This window comes from Nipponia nippon, unplaced genomic scaffold (assembly GCF_047370975.1).
Source record: "Nipponia nippon isolate SJK-2023a ecotype South Korea unplaced genomic scaffold, ASM4737097v1 scaffold_4, whole genome shotgun sequence".
NCBI lineage: Eukaryota > Metazoa > Chordata > Aves > Pelecaniformes > Threskiornithidae > Nipponia > Nipponia nippon.
Window position 1 is genome coordinate 49,487,691 of NW_028262358.1, and position 18,018 is coordinate 49,505,708.

Genomic DNA, 18,018 nt, shown 5'->3' on the forward strand with positions numbered 1-18,018 from the left:
ATGTGTTCCTGTGCTGCAGTGTCTGATGTTGGCTGTCACAGTGTGTCCTTGAGGTTTACACGAGACCCATCAGAGGTATATAAACAGAGTTTCATCTGCAACGTTCTTGTTTTCAGCCAGGAACGACTGGTGTGTGTCAATTTTTTTATGTTGCTTTTTAGTAAGCTCACTGTCCAATATTATAACCTTCATCAATTATTTCACACATTAAAATGGACATTCATTAGATAGAGCAGAGCCTTAAGATGATGCTCTAGGGTCACAAGTGGCTGAGTCCCCACAATGTAGTGAATTATCATTCTCACTTGAGCTGTGGTAAATCATCATGCTTACTCATAGGTGGGGTATTTAAATTCCTTTCATTTCAAGGAATTGGGTGCCTGGCTTATTTAGAGTTTTTTGGAAATCCTAGTGAGTGTATCACTGCCTGAAAACTTTTCTAAGTCTCGCCTAGTATCTTTAATGCTGTACCTGCTACTAGGGAGAGTTAAAATTTTGCACTTGTTGAAATGCCAGTATGAGAATACTGAACTCCGCAACACACCTTGTTTTTTGTTTTTTGTTTTTTTGTTGTTGTTGTACAACAGCCAAAAAGATAAATTTTGTTACTTTTTAAATTTTTTTTCTTGTATAATTCCTGTGGATTATATTTATCTGCCACTATAAATCTTTTTATAGTAAAACTGTCTAGAAATTCACATGGTACTCTCATTATCTTTCATAGAGAGCTATCTATAATTTTGTAGTTACATATTCTGTTTATTTACACTCAATGAAGTTATAATTATTTTTTTTCTAACAGTCTCCTCCTTGCAAGCAAAATGTTTCACTCATGGTGGCGGTAATGATAAGTAGTAAATAGTTCAGTCTTCTCTTGGTTTCAATCTGTTTATCGTGTTAGTGTAACATGTCAATTTTCAAAGACTTCAAGGTCCTGAATTATCTGCACATCGTTATTTTGTAACACTCAACACACAGTCACTGAGAGCTTGATTATGATTACAAACAAATCAGCTGAAATATCCTAAAAGCAAAAAGGCTTAATTTGTAAATTTTATTCTGTCACTTTTTCTTCTTCAGTATTACCCAGATTAATTTGAACATTTTCTCAGTTTCTCAGTTTTCAGTCTCCAGGGTAAAGTAAATAAAATACATCTCTAATACAAATGTACGTATGTTGTAGTTACAGTAGGGTTTCTTCAGAGGGACTGAAATGATTCCCCTGATGTAAATATGTTTCACAGTGGATCACTACACCCTCCCATGTGGTAACCTATCATCTCAAGCTTTAATGATCCCTTACCCTTGTTGACGTTAGCAAACTTTTACTCTGGGGCATTTTCTTTTGTTTCTTTTGTCAGCTGGTCTAAAGAGAAGAAAGCTGCTCAGTCTTGATTTTTCTGCAGATGTTGAGGATTTTACTGCAAAGTTCAGTAACACGACATTTGTTTTCAATGTAGTCAGAGACACAGAAACAAGAAAATCAGGCGGGCTGCAAAGCTTCTTGTTCTACTTTAGATTCTCAATAGCAGATAAACACTGGAATCTGAAAATTTTAAACAACTTCGTAAGAGTGTGATAGCTTACAATTTTGTTACATGGACATGTTTTTCCCTAAAAAAATCCCATATGTTTCTAAATAGAAAGAGGTGAGAATACAGTAAACAAAAAGGTAGGGATGAGAACAAAATAGAAAGAATTAAAGGGAAAAAGTGTAGTAAAAACATTGGTATCTGATGCTCATTTTCCCCAAAGTAAGTATAAGATTACATTTTTCCCAGCAGGTGTAAGATTATTATATTCTCTTGCTGTCACTGAGCCATATCCAGTATTTCCTGCTCCAGAAGCTGAGAACCTGCTGAAATTTCTTGGGCTCTCTAAGCCAACAAACCTTTGAAACCTCGCTCCATGCCAGGGATGGGAACTTCATGTCACTGAGCTGTGTGCACTCTGTGATCCCATCCCTTGCCTCGCAGGGCTGAGAGCGGAGGATGGGCTGTATAGAGATGCTGGGGAAGGAGGAGGAAGTGCCTTTCCTTAAAATCCTCCAGACAGCTTATCAGTCAGGAATAGGTATTCATGGACCAGGAATGAACAAGACAAACCCAAGAGGCCCAGCAGGGTCCAAAGAGTATGCATAATAATGTATGTTTTTAAAATATCCAAATGTCTTGCAATGGACAAGATCCACTGTGGCTTTCTCAGGTTGTTGGAGCTTTGAAGGACCTGCTTCAAGTAGCATTCTCTTTTAATGATCTCCTTCAGCCCTGGATCACTATACATAACAGCAATGCCATGACATTTAATTCATAAAAGCATTTCTGGTTTCCAATGCATGCTGTAGCAGTCCTATTGATTTCAGTGGAATTGCTTAAGGTCTGAGTAATATTTGAGCCAACAGCAATGTAATTTTTTCCTTCTCATTGAAAACAGCTGCTGAACACAATAAAACTTCAACCTTTGTGCAGTATATTTGAAACATTCAAAAGTGAAGGAACAGCTCTATTCAGTAGTGAGAGCGCAGCTTAGTACTGTTAATGCTGTTTCTGAAATACATCAATTGCAGTAAACTTTAAGGATACCTTATACTCGGCAACCAGCAGGATTCTGGGACCAAAAAACAGGAGAAAATCAAGTTTGATTTAACAAGAGCAATACTGAAATTGTATTACTACTGCATGAGAGACTTCCTTCGCCAAACATGCTTGCAAGACCTGTAATCAATCTTAAAGAAAGCTGCCTACAATGGCTAGTGCAGTGAATGCCAAACAGGATTGAGTGTCAGGCAAGAAAAGTGGTAGATATAGGCAAAAACGTGTAGCTGTAAACTGGTAAGTATGAAAAAAAAATTTATAATTTGTTATATATGCCTGTCAGCCCATTATCTAGTGTCTGTATTCTGGTAGTAAACAATGATGATTGCACCTTGTTGACTGATAAGAGAGATGAGCTAACCAATTTAACACTCTCTTCGTTTAGCAGTCATGTTGAATAGGATATGAAGTCATAGGCTAATTACCATTAAACACAATTTTAGACTTTCTTGGTGAAGTACGTTCACTGCTGGAAACTATTAAGTTTCTTCCTGGTGGTCAGAGACCAGGTTCCAACATGATTTTTGCTGAGGTGTATTCAACTTGATAGACTTTTACAGAATTTTATGAAACTTTTAGCTGATGGGGGGAAGATATCATCTCACAAGTTCAGAGGTGCATCCATCACTCTGCTACTTAAACAGAAGTGAGAAGGTAAGTCTATGTGCATAGAATCATAGAATCGTTTAGATTGGAAAAGACCTTTAAGATCATCAAGTCCAACCGTTAACCTAGCGCTGCCAAGTCCACCACTATACCATGTCCCCAAGCACCACATCTGCCCGTCTTTTAAATACCTCCGGGGATGGGGACTCAACCACTTCCCTGGGCAGCCTGTTCCAATGCTTGACAACCCTTTCGGTGAAGAAATTTTTCCTGATATCCAACCTAGACCTTCCCTGCTGCATCTTGAGACCGTTTCCTCTCGTCCTATTGCTTGTTACTAGGGAGAAGAGCCCGACCCCCACCTCACTACAGCCTGCTTTCAGGTAATTGTAGAGACCGATAAGGTCTCCCCTCAGCCTCCTCTTCTCCAGGCTAAACAACCCCAGTTCCCTCAGCCACTCCTCGTAAGACTTGTGCTCTAGAACCTTCACCAGCTTCATTGCCCTTCTTTGGACATGCTCCAGCACCTCGATGTCCTTCTTGGACTGAGGGGCCCAAAACTGAACACAGTATTCGAGTTGTGGCCTCACCAGTGCTTAGTACAGGGGCAAATTTTAATTATAAAGCAATTTTCTTGATCATGATTTTGTGGAAATAGCCTGCTTAGGTTATCCTAAATTGTCACTTCAAGTATAGAGTTGAGAATTTTTTGTCCATGGATACAGAAAGTGCGGACCTACAAACTGTATGCTTTGTACGGCTAAGCAATTTCAGAAACAAGAGCAAAATCTGGATCTTCTATATGCCTTTCTGTTCTCACAAGGGCTGGTGATACTTTCAGAGGGTCCCTTTTGGAAATTTTCTGGCCAGAATAGGTTGTCCTGCAAAATTGCTCCAAATGTTTCATCAGTTTTGTGAGGGCTAAAACCATAGAAACCAATGAGCTTCCAAACCTTTAGGTGTCTCTAATGAAGTCAAATGCACTGTCTCCTGGCTCCTATTTGGTATAGTGCCCTGTTTGCTTATAGGCAAAGGAGTGGATAAAAATTTTATGACACCTGGCAGACAATATGTTCCTCTGCTTACCATCAGCAATGAAATCTTTGTTCAGGACGTATTTGTTTTCTGATCCATGTTACTCTGTTGTTTAAGAAGAGGGAGAATTGAGAATCCTTTTTCAGGAACTTTAAAAAATGTGGATCTTACTGATTCATGTTTTGTCCTGCTTCAAGGAAAGAAACCTAGTGTGCCACCAGGGATCAATACTAATGAATATTCCCTTTCAATGCCTAAGTCTGTGTCTAAACAAACTAAGTTAGTTTTCTATGAAGTAACATTACAAGGGCTTCTGAATTGTGAAATAAATCCAGACAATTGAAAGTCAGGAGAGCTGTTCAGGTGCTTTCAGTGAGATGGTGTATTAAGAAGCAAGAACATTTTTGAATGATGACTTTAGCATTTCTGTTATATATGTGTGATAGTTGCCACTTTAGGAAACTCACCCTCAGCTAAGGTGTCTTTGAAAGATCTTACAAATTCAGTGGAGGCATAAGCCGCCAGATGCAAGGTGTCTAAAATAAGGATGCAGAGTGTCTCAAACAAGGATGCAAATTGCAATTAAAATAGACTGACCAACTCATCTGATTGATGCCATTCTACCACAGAAATAAATTAAACCTGGTAAACTTTATTTCACGGTGGCGAGATCAGTCTTTAACCAATCTGCATATATTGATGTGGAATTTCTGTTGATGTGTGGGTGTATGACACTTCTCAAGGGGAAAAAAAAAAAAAAAGCAGCAAAGATATTTATTCTGGTCTAATTGCATTCCAAACAACTTGTGTCTTATTAGCTGAAGGAAAGAGAGCCTAAAGCAAATTTTGAAAAGAAAAATTATTAGGTCAATCTGACATCTGCTGTGTGGGAAAACATTCCTTGGGAAAATGTGACTGTACAGATATCTAGGATCTCATAAACAGAATTAATCCTAAGCATTTGTTTGTTGTCATCAACAATGGTGGACCAGCAGTAGTACTTAACTACACGGAACAAAGAACAGCATAAAACCACGGAGAAAGTGCAATATTGTTTTTCTGAAAGAGTTCCTGTGATAAAACTAACTAGGCATTGGAGTTATTGCTTCCTTGATAAATGCATCAGAATATCATATCTGAGATGTTGAAAGCTTGCTTTGCATGAAAGCTGTCTTTGTAACTACTCTGGCTTAGCATCTTGCAATTGCTGGAAGATCATTCACCTTTGGATTTAAAAAAAAAAAAATGCATGCATAAAAATGCAAGTATGAAATGATTTTTTTTAATGTCCAGAATAAAATCTGAATTTTTCCTATTAAATGAACTATTAGACAATTTCACACCACTTTGCACAGCCCCAAAAAAAGAGAACCCCAAACCAAACTAAACCTGACCTCATGCGTATTGTGCCAAATACCAAACCTTCTGTGGAGTTTTTTTTTTCCTGTCTGTTCCCTTTCTTGTTTTCTGCTTCTTCCTGTCTTGCTTGTCTTGGTTTAGTATGGAAGCTTTCCCAGATGGATGTTGTCTTTAATTACCATACCAATTATTATGCATATCTGTAGTGTGCTGTGCAGTTGTTAATTAGAATTGTACAGGTAGTAAAGCTGAGGTATTAAAGTCTGTTAAATTGTAATTTTGTTCTTAAAACCCAAGTCTTATCACAGAACTCTTCTCGTTCTTCCATGCCTCCTCCTGATGTCGCTAACCTCTGAAGAGAGCTTTTTAAATAGTAATGTTTGCAAAGTGGTCAAGATAAAACTGAGTGTAACTTTATTCTTGTGGTCTACGATAGTTACCTGGTTTTGAAAGCTTAGAAAGTGAACCATTTTCTGCACATTTAGTAGGCTGAACCAGCTCACTTTGGGGTAGAAGAACATCATTGCTGGTGCAAGGGTTTTGGTCTGCAAACTTGGTGTACGGAGGTGGGGAAGTCCTTGAAATTTGGTTCTGTTCCCCACAGTTTTCTGTTTTTCCAGCTGTAGTATCAGTGCGTGTTTATGTTCAAATTAACAAGACATTAACATAAGGGATGTTATAGCATCAGCTAAAGCAGGGCATTCTGCTGGATTACTGATGCGTACCTAGTGCTTCTGGAGGACAAAATTACCTCTTGCTTGGGTCGTGCGCTCTTCTGAGCTGCTCCCATTGCACTACTGCTGACTGCCTACCTCACTGTGCATCAGGCCTCGCTGAGAATCACGGTGGTAAAAATACAGCTTGCAACAGCCTCGATTGAGCAGTACAGTCTAGTTAACGTATGCATGTATAGTGATTTCTTTTCAAGAGTTCATCGCTTTGTTTTTGAAACTAAGAGCAACGTTTGCATATTCAGAGTGCCAGAACTAAATCATACACGTTTCTTGTACTACTCTGTGTTAATAATTATGTCAGAGATCACAAAAAATTACCATGATCCTCTTCAATTCTGTGAACAGCAATACTACCAACAAATGGGATGGAGAGGGTGAGACTTATTCATGTATCATGGTAGATTGTATTTGATGTCTAAAGAAAAATTGAACTCCAACTGAAAAGTTTCTAGTGGCTGGAGCATTTGTATGACCTCTTTCACAGACAGTTGCTTTCTCCCAGGGTGTTTATTTCCCTCAGTGCAGACACTAATAAGACACTTTCCCCTATCTGGCTGTTTTCCCACACAATATGCCATAATAATTGGGGACCTTTATGTTCAAGCCCAGAATTTTTCTGTGAGATTTAACTCTACAGCAAACTCCTATTTATTGATGTACTTAATGTCTCTGAATTTATTTTAATGGTTAATCTCTCTCTTTAAAAGCTTCATATTTTGCAGAGATGGAACTTGATTTACAAACAAGAGATTGGTGTGTTTGTACCTTTTAAACAAACAGAATTCATGGGTTTTAAATAAACAGAAATACACAATTTGAGAGTATTTTTCATCAGCCCCCTGTTACTTTCATATATTAACTAATCCTGTATTTTCGCTATTAACATAATTTGTGGGAAAAGCAGCTGTTCCAATGATTTTCCCTGTATTTAGCTCACAGCAACTAAGTTGTAAGGGAAGTATTGTACTCTGTGCTATGGATAAAACCACAGCAAAGTGGTGCCAGCACTGAGGTGTACGTGCATCCTATCACTCAGCATGTACCCGGACCTTAAACACTGCATCTCCAGAAAAGCAATTTGATTCACTCCAGGTTCACAGGATCACATTTCTTCCTTTACTCTTTGGGGGGTTGGGGGTGGGGGGAAACGGTGTCTTGTTAGGCCTTTGGTTTCTTTTAATATGGAAAATTATTTTCTAGCTCATTGTGTAGTAATTTAACTTGTGTCTAGATGCATTAACAGAGTATTTGATGCTATTTTTTCCATTCTCCCCCTCATCCTCCTTCCCCTAAAAATATCTTCCCTTTTTCTCACCAGTTCATAATCACTGAATTGCAAATCTTATCTGTGGAGTTCTAATACCAAACTTCCCAAACACTTTGTTTATCTTTCTTCTGAAAAAATGGCATGTTGATTATATCTTTTTTATTCTGAAAAAGTATTGTCTCTAATAATTGTTCCATAAAACTTCTCTTTATTGAATACCATAGGTGTTATTTTTTCCTTCCTGGTATATTAGCATATTTCTTTTAATTTCCTCACAGAAAGAAATCAAAGTTTTTTTTGATGTAATGACCATCTGTCTATTTTCATGTCTTGTACCCAGTAAAATGGACCCAGACCTGGACAGGGGCTTCATATGTTACCTTCATACAACTTTTTAATAAAAGAATGATTCCTTTATTATAAATAAACATAAATATTATAAATAAAATATTTCTTCCTTATTATAAATAAAGGAATTAACAATGAATTGCAGGGCAGGAGTGACACCTGTGTATCTCATGTTATACAAATTAAAGCACAGTATTATATATGTGTGGGAAGTTTAATGTTGGGTTGATGGCATTTGTAACATCTTGCTCAGACTATGAAATTGCATTGTGAACGATGTCAAAGAATAGGAAGTCATTAATTGCTCTTTCTGACATTGGAGCACTGAAATTTTTTTTATGGTGGCTGAAATAGAGATTATGTAGACTTTCACACTGTGTAGTAAGCTTTAGATTTGGTGAATTTAATTTATTCTCTGTCTATCATTGGAAACTGCAGTGGGAGTTATGTCTCACAATGGTGTGAAAGCCATAGGATTGTGATGGTAGTCATTTATACTAGGTATATTACAATAAATTAATTTTGTTCCAGTAGAGGGAGAGTATGATTTACCCATGCTTTTCAGCATATACATACATGATTTGGGTAAGAGGATGCAGGGTTGAAGTTAATTTGAAAAATGAGATTTTTTTTTTTAGGGTATGAAGTTATTCAGGGTGCTAAAAGTACCGAGTAACTGAGAGATAAAACAGCTGACAAAGTTGATACTGGTAAATGCTGACTGCCTTATATGTGGGAAGATGTTTCTAATTTTACACATACAGTAGTGGATTCTTAATTAGTTGTTAGAGGTCTGGAGAGAGAGATTGGTATTACAAAATATAAATCTTTGAAAATGTTAGGCCAATGTTTAGTAACCATCAAGAAACAGGTAAAATGTTAGGAAGTATTCCTTTCAAATAGACAGAAGACCCCTAAATCATCCCTGTGTCATTCTGTAAGTCCCCGTTGTGTTTTCCTGAGCTGCGGTATTGCCTGCAGTTCTGGACTTCCCATCCCGGAAGGATGCAGTGGGATAGAGGAGGTAGGAGCGGTGAGAGCGACCAGCAGTGCCGAGTGGCTTGCTTGGCCCCAACAGCAAACCAGACCAGACCTCTCAAGCCAGGAAAGGTTTTGATGGGGTGTGAAGGGCTTGTTTGAGAAATTTGTAGAACCACAGGCTCCATAGATAAGGTGAATAGAGGGCATGAGATGAAATTCATGGTGTCCAGATTCAAAATAAAATAGAGATAGTTTTTCTCATAATATGTGTTTAAACTGTGGAACTCGGAGAATGTTGTGAATGCTGAAGGACGGTGGCTCACGTTTAAAAAACAAACAAACAAAATCTAAAACACACCCTTCCCCCTGAAAGTGTGGGGAAGAAAACCCCATCCTAGTCTTTCAAGCAGAAATGTATCACCACTGATTCAAGAAATGTTTGATCCATTGGTTATTGAAAACTGAGAGTATGCTCCAGGGAAAGCATCATTATGTCATTACTTGGTTTTCTGTTGTTCATATCTTCTGTTGCTCACTGTCAGAAATCCGGTAGTAGGGGAGATAGATTTTGAGCCTAGCTTTGGCTGTTCTTGTAACTGGTATGTAGATTCATCTGGTCAAGAAAGATAACATCACTGTACATTGCATTGCAAACAACAGAACTACCTTAAATAGTTCAATTAAATTTATGTCCACGTTCTGAATGTGTAAATTACTGGTATATCATTTGATTGGGGGTAAGAGAAGACTAATATTCACTCATAGTTGTGAAATGTATTATTTTACTTGGTATCACTCAATTTTGAGGAGAAATCCGTATGATTATAGAGAGGTCTTTCATTGGAAATTGGGTCTTGAATCTGTTATCTAGAAAATTTTTTTTTCTAGCTTTATTGTTTAAAAGTTCATCTTAAATGGCAAGATATGAAGAGCCTTTGCTGGTGATAACATTGAAATACTTGTAAATGTGCCCTTCTCAAGGGGCACCTTGAGATCCCTCCTTCACCTGGGGATGATTTTGAAGAAAATCTAGTGTATCTGCTATTAAGCAGCCTAGGTGATACTATGTCTGTATCTGACAGAGATATCTGAATATCCACTCAATAGAGATGTATCAAAATACATGTAAATTAAGGGCCACAAATATAAACGTATCTTTCTCTGTGAGACTTAAAATTAATTTCCAAAGCATAGTAATTTGATTCCTAGTATCAAATAAAATGTTACAAATAGTTCCCTTCATGTTTTCAGAAACAGCTAACCAACTGGAGTTTGGTAAGGGTGCGTTTAAGCTGCTTTTGGTGTGGTTGAACTGGAAGTTGGAAACTCTTCCTTGCTCTGTAACTGCTTTCCCTTGATTTTCAGAAATACTACTCAATGTTTTAGCTAGTGATCTGGTATTGTACCTGTGTTTATTTTTACATATTTGAATTAGAGAAAATGCACAAGAGTCTGCTTGCATTTGAAAGGACAAAACATTACAGTGTTTGTGTGCATGTATATGTACAAAAATATAAAACCTTGTAATCTATGCACTTTTAACATGTTATGCCAGATGACATCAGTGATATTCTTTTGTGCTTATGGTCACAAGGCTTTTTTTTCCACATCCAAAGAAGCCAACAGGAATAGCATCTTTGATCTTCAGAACAGAAAGTCTAAGTCTACTCACTAACTTGCTTGTATATATAGGATGTTGGTGGCATATATTTGGTAGCAAAGTGCCTTTACTTCTCAGACTGTGCAATACTAACAATTGCCTTACTGAATTGGAATATATATGTAGGAGAATGATATAGGACTTGCTGGTTTAGCTGGCCTGTGAATTGACTTATGAAATGTAGGAAATTTTGTGTTCTTATTAAGTAAGGACAGAATTCTTGAATACTTTATCCTAATTTTAATTCATTTTTAGATTTAAAAGTTTAAAAGATTGTAAATGCACACCAGTCTCAGGATATTTCGATTACTTTATTGAACCATGTTAGAAAAGTTTTGTACAAAGGTGCAAAAATTATTTGAAGTGTGGTATCTTGTTCTTCATTCAGTCTAGAAACTTCCCTGAGTGCCTAATTATTTGTTTTGTTTCCTCTTAGATGAATCGACTCCTAAAGAAGTCAGCAGGGTAAGTGCTACTCTCTGTCCCCTCTAAAAAGAAGTGTAGTCTCTGAGGCCTGCTGTTCACTTGAGATGATTTTTGTGCAGTCTCTGATCAAGATTTGACTCTATTCCCTGGACATAGTGGATCTCCAGAGAGAAAAAAATGGGGTACTGACTGACTGGAGAACAGTTAAGGGAAATAAATATTAAGAACACTTGATTGGCTGTAAATAAATTAAGGGGTATTTTGCATTAACAAATTTAGAGTTCTCACAGTGCTATTTTTGTGATCCAGTTTTAAAAAGGTACTTCACGGAAACCAGGAAAATCATGGGACTTTGATCTTAGGCATAACAGCAGACTATTTAATCAGTGTTACTGCCTCGAGAGATGGCAAGCATAAGAGGAAACAAGGGAAGGAATATGCCCTATCTAATAACTCCCTTTGAGATGTGCTGTTGTACAGATGAGCTAAATTCTTTAATTTGAAATATTTTGCAGTGTACTGTATGAAATGTAATGTAAAATCTTAAAAAACGTATTCAGTAATAAATTCCCAACTCTAGCCTTACATCTGATTGACACTGCAGAATGTCAGTCCATGGCTGAGGGCTAGTTAGGGGGATCTGTTAGAAACCAGTGCCTTTGCTGAGAATAACAAAAGACCAGTACAGGACAATCCGTTGCCCTCAGATGTGTCCAGTCAGCCTGAAGCACCCAAATGTTATTTCATATAAGATGAGGGAACCACTTACAGCTTTCTGAGGCGGAATCATAGTCCTGTTTTGCTCCCTTTCTTGAACGTCTCGCATAAACTGTTTCACGTTCCCGGGAGAAACACAACATTGTCAGGCACGTATTAAAAATAAGGCCAATTGAAAGACTGCAAAAGCCAGCTGGGTGGTCTTGCTCTCAGTAGAAGTCCTTTGGAAAATACTAGGGTATGGAAGGTGTGGAAACAGGCTGGTAGTGGAAACCTCAGTTTGGTAACCCTGAGAGCAGAGGGCTGGCATGAGGGGAAACTGAAGTTCACCTCCTACGAGACTATGAAAAAGAGATTAAATGATGTCTAAAATGAGTTTATTCAAGCAGAAGATCTCCATATACGTGATGTGCTATGGATGTATAAGAGAGTTGATAATTTAGGTGAAAATTAATATGTTTTACTAATTTATTAACTTATAGCATGTTTTTTGGTCACCTCTTAGTATTCAACAGTTATGGCAGTTGAGTAAATACCTATCAGTGCAACCAAAGATTATTGTTATATCTGTATATATTGTTTTGATTTCAAAATAATTAAGGATCTGCCTAAAAATCTCAGAAGCGGTTATTATTTTTGTGGAAGACAGTTCCTTTTAATTGTCGTTAATTTGGTAAATAGATTCACATTTTACTTAAAACTCTGTAAAATGGAGTTACAAATCACATCCAGGTTACCACATTTGAGCTATTTAAGGCAAAAAAAGCAAGCTCTGGAACCCTGAATCTCCCAAGTCTGCCCTGCCAGTCACCCCCTCTGTCTCTCAGACATGCTGGCCCCAGTCATCTCAGCCCCCGAAGTCATATATAGTGACTCAGAGTTTTCCTGAAGATGGATGGGCTGTCATTTCAAGTCCTGGAGTCTTCAGATGGTCTTAAGTAAACGTTTTCTCCCTTGTTGTTTTTTTAGCTATCAGTCACTGTGCACTTGGTCTGTATACCGTGTTACACTACTATTTTTTTTTTTTCAAAGTACAGTACTTGAGGGCACTCAGTAATGCACCATACTAGAAACAAACATGTTTGTTAGTTTATAGTATTCTTGAATATTGCCATATATAATAATGTAGACCATTGTAATACATCCTCTTTCTTCAGCAGCATCTCAAACAGATGCCAGTTTAATTAAAATCTGAACATAAATTAGAATTTAAATTAGGAAAGTTCTGTACATGAGTAATATTTTTCAGACAAAAAGACATGTTCATGCTGAGTGAAGAATTATGAGTTTTAAAGTCATTAAGTGTTATATTTTTAATTCCTGAAAATGTCTGCAAGAAGCAGCTGATATCATAGGGAAGCAAAAATAAAGGTTAGTGAAAGGAAATTTATTGCCGAATTAAATCACCAACTGGTTTAAAATATTATATTAGTTAGGAACGAAGGTAGAAATATGCTGAAAAAATGTGGTTTTCATGGCTGGATTTTTTTTTTCCCCCCATCTTTCAGCGTTGGGCAGAGTGAAAACATGAAAACATTCATAGTCGTGACATCAGTTGCTTCAATAGTCTCCTTTTCTGTTGTGCTTACACAGGACAACAAAATTAAATTGGGGGCGGATATTTTTTGTTAAATTTATTTAAGCCCTGTCTCCCCCAAAAAAGCCTCACCTTTTTTTCTTTATAAACATACAAGATTATAGGATTGTTCTAGGGGCTCTAAATACTGAACTTGTCATTCCTTTGCCTTTTTTTCTTTTTACCAACAAAATGCAGTGGGATGAATGGTCTCCAGAATTTGAAAAAAATCTTTTACTTCTTGAATTATTGGAAAGTATTTTCAAGGGTTTGTATTGCAGTTTCACACTTTGAAAACTGAGGAAGTTCTGAAAAATGTTGTTATATAGGAACTGCATTTTTAATCTTTTGCCTCTTAGCAGCTTAGTAGAAAAATGAAAATAAAGTAACAGTCTTGGCTACCAGCATTACATTGGATGTTTTTGAAACAAGGAGAGAGTAGGAGAAACCTTCCACATATTTTAAATTTTGAGATTTGTAGAATAGAAAAGAAGCTTTTCAAAATTTATTGTCTTTAAATCTAGTCTACTAATGGCAATTGCATCAATATTTTGGTGTTCAGAAGTTATATGTAAAGTTACTTTACATTGGCCTGACGTAGTAGCTGATGGGTGGGAGGAAAAATTAAAAAAAAAAGAAAAGATTTCCCAATTCCTATAGACTGCTTTTGGCATAAGAACAACTCTGGTTACAAAATATCTCGTGAGCATCTGTGACCAAACAGTGAACCTGTGAACTTTTTTCTGCATGCTAGATTCCAGTGTTTATGAAATATATGTAACTAGGGACAGAATCCCCTTTTGACATGATGTAGTATTGGTAACATCCTTGGAAATGCTGAGTTTCTTTTGCTTACTTATTGTGCAGATGTGTGTTGGCTAATCCCATCCATCCCAGCTACAGAAGTGGTTTTCTGGGCAGAGGGATTTCAGAAAGAAAACCAACTATTGAACTATTTTGATGAAGAAAACTTAAGCTGAATTTTATACTTTGGTTTTGCTGTTTTATCCGCAAAAAAAATGAAAATAGCAGTGTGTGAATTTGAGCACTAAGTGCATATCTATTCACGTATATCTAGACTAAAGATATATTTCTTTGACAGTATTAGTGAAAACAGTGTGCATTGGAGACATGTTATTCTTTTCAGTTGGCAAAAATAACCCCATTCCTACATGAACTATAGCCAGGATTTTGTTCTACGTGCTGCTAAGTTTCCCATGATCACTGTGTGCTCTTTTGTACCTCAGATTCTGAAGTTTACACAAAAATACTTAAAGTTCCTGATATGATCGCAGTGAAATTAGCTGTTGTTCATTTTGCTTAATGACTTTCCATTCTGTGTTTACTTGAACAATACTTCCAGTGAAGCCGCATTTTGGCAAGTACCTTTGCTTTGTAAACTGTGGCGATGCCAACAGCAATTCACTTTGCAGAGGTTTACCATATAAACACCAGAAAATTATTACCTAGCAAGTGACTAGCACATTTACAGTACTTTATTCTTGGAAACAGGAATAATACTTTAATCCTCTCCTTTCCCCTTTTTGGACTTGGAGCTTTTGGCAGCTGCCTTGGCACCAACTAGCACCCAGCACAGTATGTCACCGGCAGTTACAGAATTAGCAAGTGTGTTTTCAGTAAATAGTTGCAGTAATTGCATGTATCTTCACCGTGCAACTGATAATAAAAGTTTGGGCTTTTTATGACACATTGGCAAAGCAAGCTCATTCTTTGTAGTATTTCCTTATTAAAGATGGGATTTAAATGTTTTCACACAGTCCCAGAACTGAAGACTGCGACGAATTAATGAAGTTAGGGCAACTAGAAGAAATATATATATTCAGCCTTTAGAAGTGATGCAAATGGCATTGCTCCCATTGTCATGAGAAGAAAATGCTTGTATAAGCTGATTTCTTTATAAAGAAAATCTTGTGGATACCATGGTAGTGATAGGCAACAGTGGTAGGAAAATGAGGAAGTTTATTTTTAATTTTGTACATGATGTCTTTAGAGTGCTTGCAAGTCAAGTATTAGGAGGGAATGTGATTTTATAAAAAGCTTTTTAAAAAGAGGAGCAGTATTCAGCCTTGTCAAGTTAAAATGAAGCTCATTATGCTGTTTTATTATATAATCTGGAGAGGTGATATAATTGAGATATTAATGCAGTTTTATAAGCCTTACAGTTGATAACAGCTTATATGGTTACTTCTATATAATAATAATAACCTTTTCTTGTAAGCTAAGCCTTTGCTTTTTTATTATGTATTTTTCCTATTACTAGTGAAGCAATTTATTTCAGCGTTACCATTTGATAACGGGGAAGGAGCTGATGGAAAGATTAGAATTGGATGCCAGTGAATGGGGGCTATTTGGCAAGAAGCTTCTCCTAGGGAAGGTGTTCACCATCTCTCCAAGGCTTGGAAATCGGCTGTGTAAACAGGCTGGGAAATGTGTGCCTTCAGAATTAGTGAACCCTTTCTGTGCAGAGTGAGAGCTGGTTTGCATCTTTTGACATAAATGTCATCTCATATTTTCCTTTTTTTGCTTTTGTCGTGAACAGTGTTTGATGTGCGAAAAAACAATTCATAAATACCCGTGTACGGTGCCACAATGCTAAACTTTATTTACTGAGCAAGTTCCAACCTGTGTCCTCTCCAGTCAAAACAAGAAGAACAGACGTCAGGCAAATGCGTGTAGAAGCAGTTTTCTCTGAGGCTATGTACAAGCATTAAAATTAATAATCTCGGCTAAGCCTGCTCTTTATAGCTTCTTGCTTTCCAGTGTCCAAGTTTAAACAAAACTGGTTACTCGAGCCACCCCGGTTACCTCTTCTGATTTTTTGGAACAGACAGATTTTTCTGAGCTTTGTCTTCAAGCTCACTGCTTCTCTGAAAGCCAGCTCTGCACTGTAAGCTTGCTTACTGCATTCTCTCTACTTTTATTTTCCAGTCTGAGGATTTAACATCCTTTGGCTCAGCAAGCAATTTATTCCTTTTCTGTAGTTTTTTCTTGTGCCCTTTTTTTTGGGTGTGTGTGGGTGTGTGTGCGTGAATGAATGAAGTCCAGACCCATATTTTTGGTTCTTCACATGTGCAGTTTAGATGTGTTTTCACTGTTATCAGGACACAGTTATCTCTTGGTTATCTGTGCCCCAAAATGAGAAACACCAGTTTCTATGCAAGATGTGAACTAGCCATCAGTGCAGCTAAACAATGCAAAATATTGCAGCCAGTGAAAGTACCAGGCCTACAGAAGGCAGAAGTACACCTAAACATACATATTAAACATGTACACAACCTAACTTACCTACACATAAAAATGGTCTGAATAAAAGTTTGTGTCCTTTTCCCAATTTTATTAGTTGGTTTAATTAAATATTTTGGCTGTTTTTCTACAAGCATTTCTTTCTTTATACAACTGGTCATCAGAAATGCAATAACATTATTATAACTAAAATACAATAATTTCTTGCATTTAAAGAAGTAGGTGACTATTGTGATACTTAGAGGTCTGGCCTTTTTTTTTTTTTAAATAAGTTGTCTGAATACTCATTACATTTCACGTGTGGTGACACACGGAATGAATCTTCTAGGTACTTTTAAATAAGATGTCTCTTACAAGGCTGCCTTTGCCTGCAAGGGCTGGATTTGGTTACCAACACGTTCCTCTTTAGTTATGCATCCCTTTAGGGGGAGATGAAAAAAGAAAAAGAAAGAGGCAAGAATATACTTCAGTTTAAAAATCTGCTTATTACGTGGGCAAATAAAGTAATGGTCCCAAAATTCTTAAAGGAAATATAGCATTTCTTTAAAAAAGATACAGTAATTGAGTATTGATGATCTTCCCAGAAGATAAATTATGGAGGCAATGGGAAAATTATATAGAGTGAGTCTCTATATAAAAAAAAAATCAGGGTGGTAACTGTGGATCTTGTTTTTTTCATAATGCTACCTGAAAAGAAGGGAAAGCTGATCTGTTTCAACAAAAAGCATCAAACAATTTAGTTTGTTTATTTATTTTTGTGGCTGCAATGCTTGTTTTTAAGAGCTACAAAAGTGTTGCTGTTGGGAATTCTTTTTTATGAAGCGGGTATCAATGGCATTGAGAACTTACATATGTAAGACCAGTCTTTTTATACGTCTGGTCCAGTATGAGCATACCTAGCATGAAACAGTTTAGATTGACATCTCGATTGAATGTCAAGCAAATGTTCAGACCATTAAGACTGCAAACAAATGCACTTTTTTTTTAATTTGAAGGCTTTTTCAGTTCATCTTTAAACTCGTTCCCTGATGACTCCTGTTGCCGAGACTATAGAAAGAAAACTTGTGTTGGCTGGAAGTTTATCAGGAGATTTTGGTCTTTTTGGGTTTAGCAGCTGCTTATGTTCTGTAGTATGCTTCATAGAGAAGAGAGTAGCTGTCAGTTTTAAAGAGAAGACTGAAGAAGTTTGGGTACAGGTTGTTGTCACATTTCAGATCTCCTGACTTAGGTGTTTGTGGTGAAATCCAGTCCCTGCCTAAGGACATTGTTTTCTATAAAGTGCTGTGCAGAATCACCTGGATGCACTATCTGCAGGTCTTAATGCTGCCATTGACAGATTAATTTAGGTGGTTTGATGAAGTATTAGCTGGTTATCTGAAATACTACCTGATGTAACCAAAGAGAGAATAGGCGTTTTAAACTCCCGTGTCTATATACAGTCTCCTTGGCCT

The 18,018-nt window shown here is 37.0% G+C and overlaps 1 protein-coding gene across 1 annotated transcript in view; it reads left to right on the forward strand.

The window, feature by feature from the left end:
* PDE10A (phosphodiesterase 10A) overlaps nt 1-18,018 on the forward strand; it is a 198,604-nt gene that overhangs the window by 105,264 nt on the left and 75,322 nt on the right. The window contains exon 3 of the mRNA XM_009471114.2: nt 11,021-11,049. Coding sequence (XP_009469389.2) covers nt 11,021-11,049 — 29 coding nt within the window. The remainder of the gene's footprint in view (nt 1-11,020; nt 11,050-18,018) is intronic.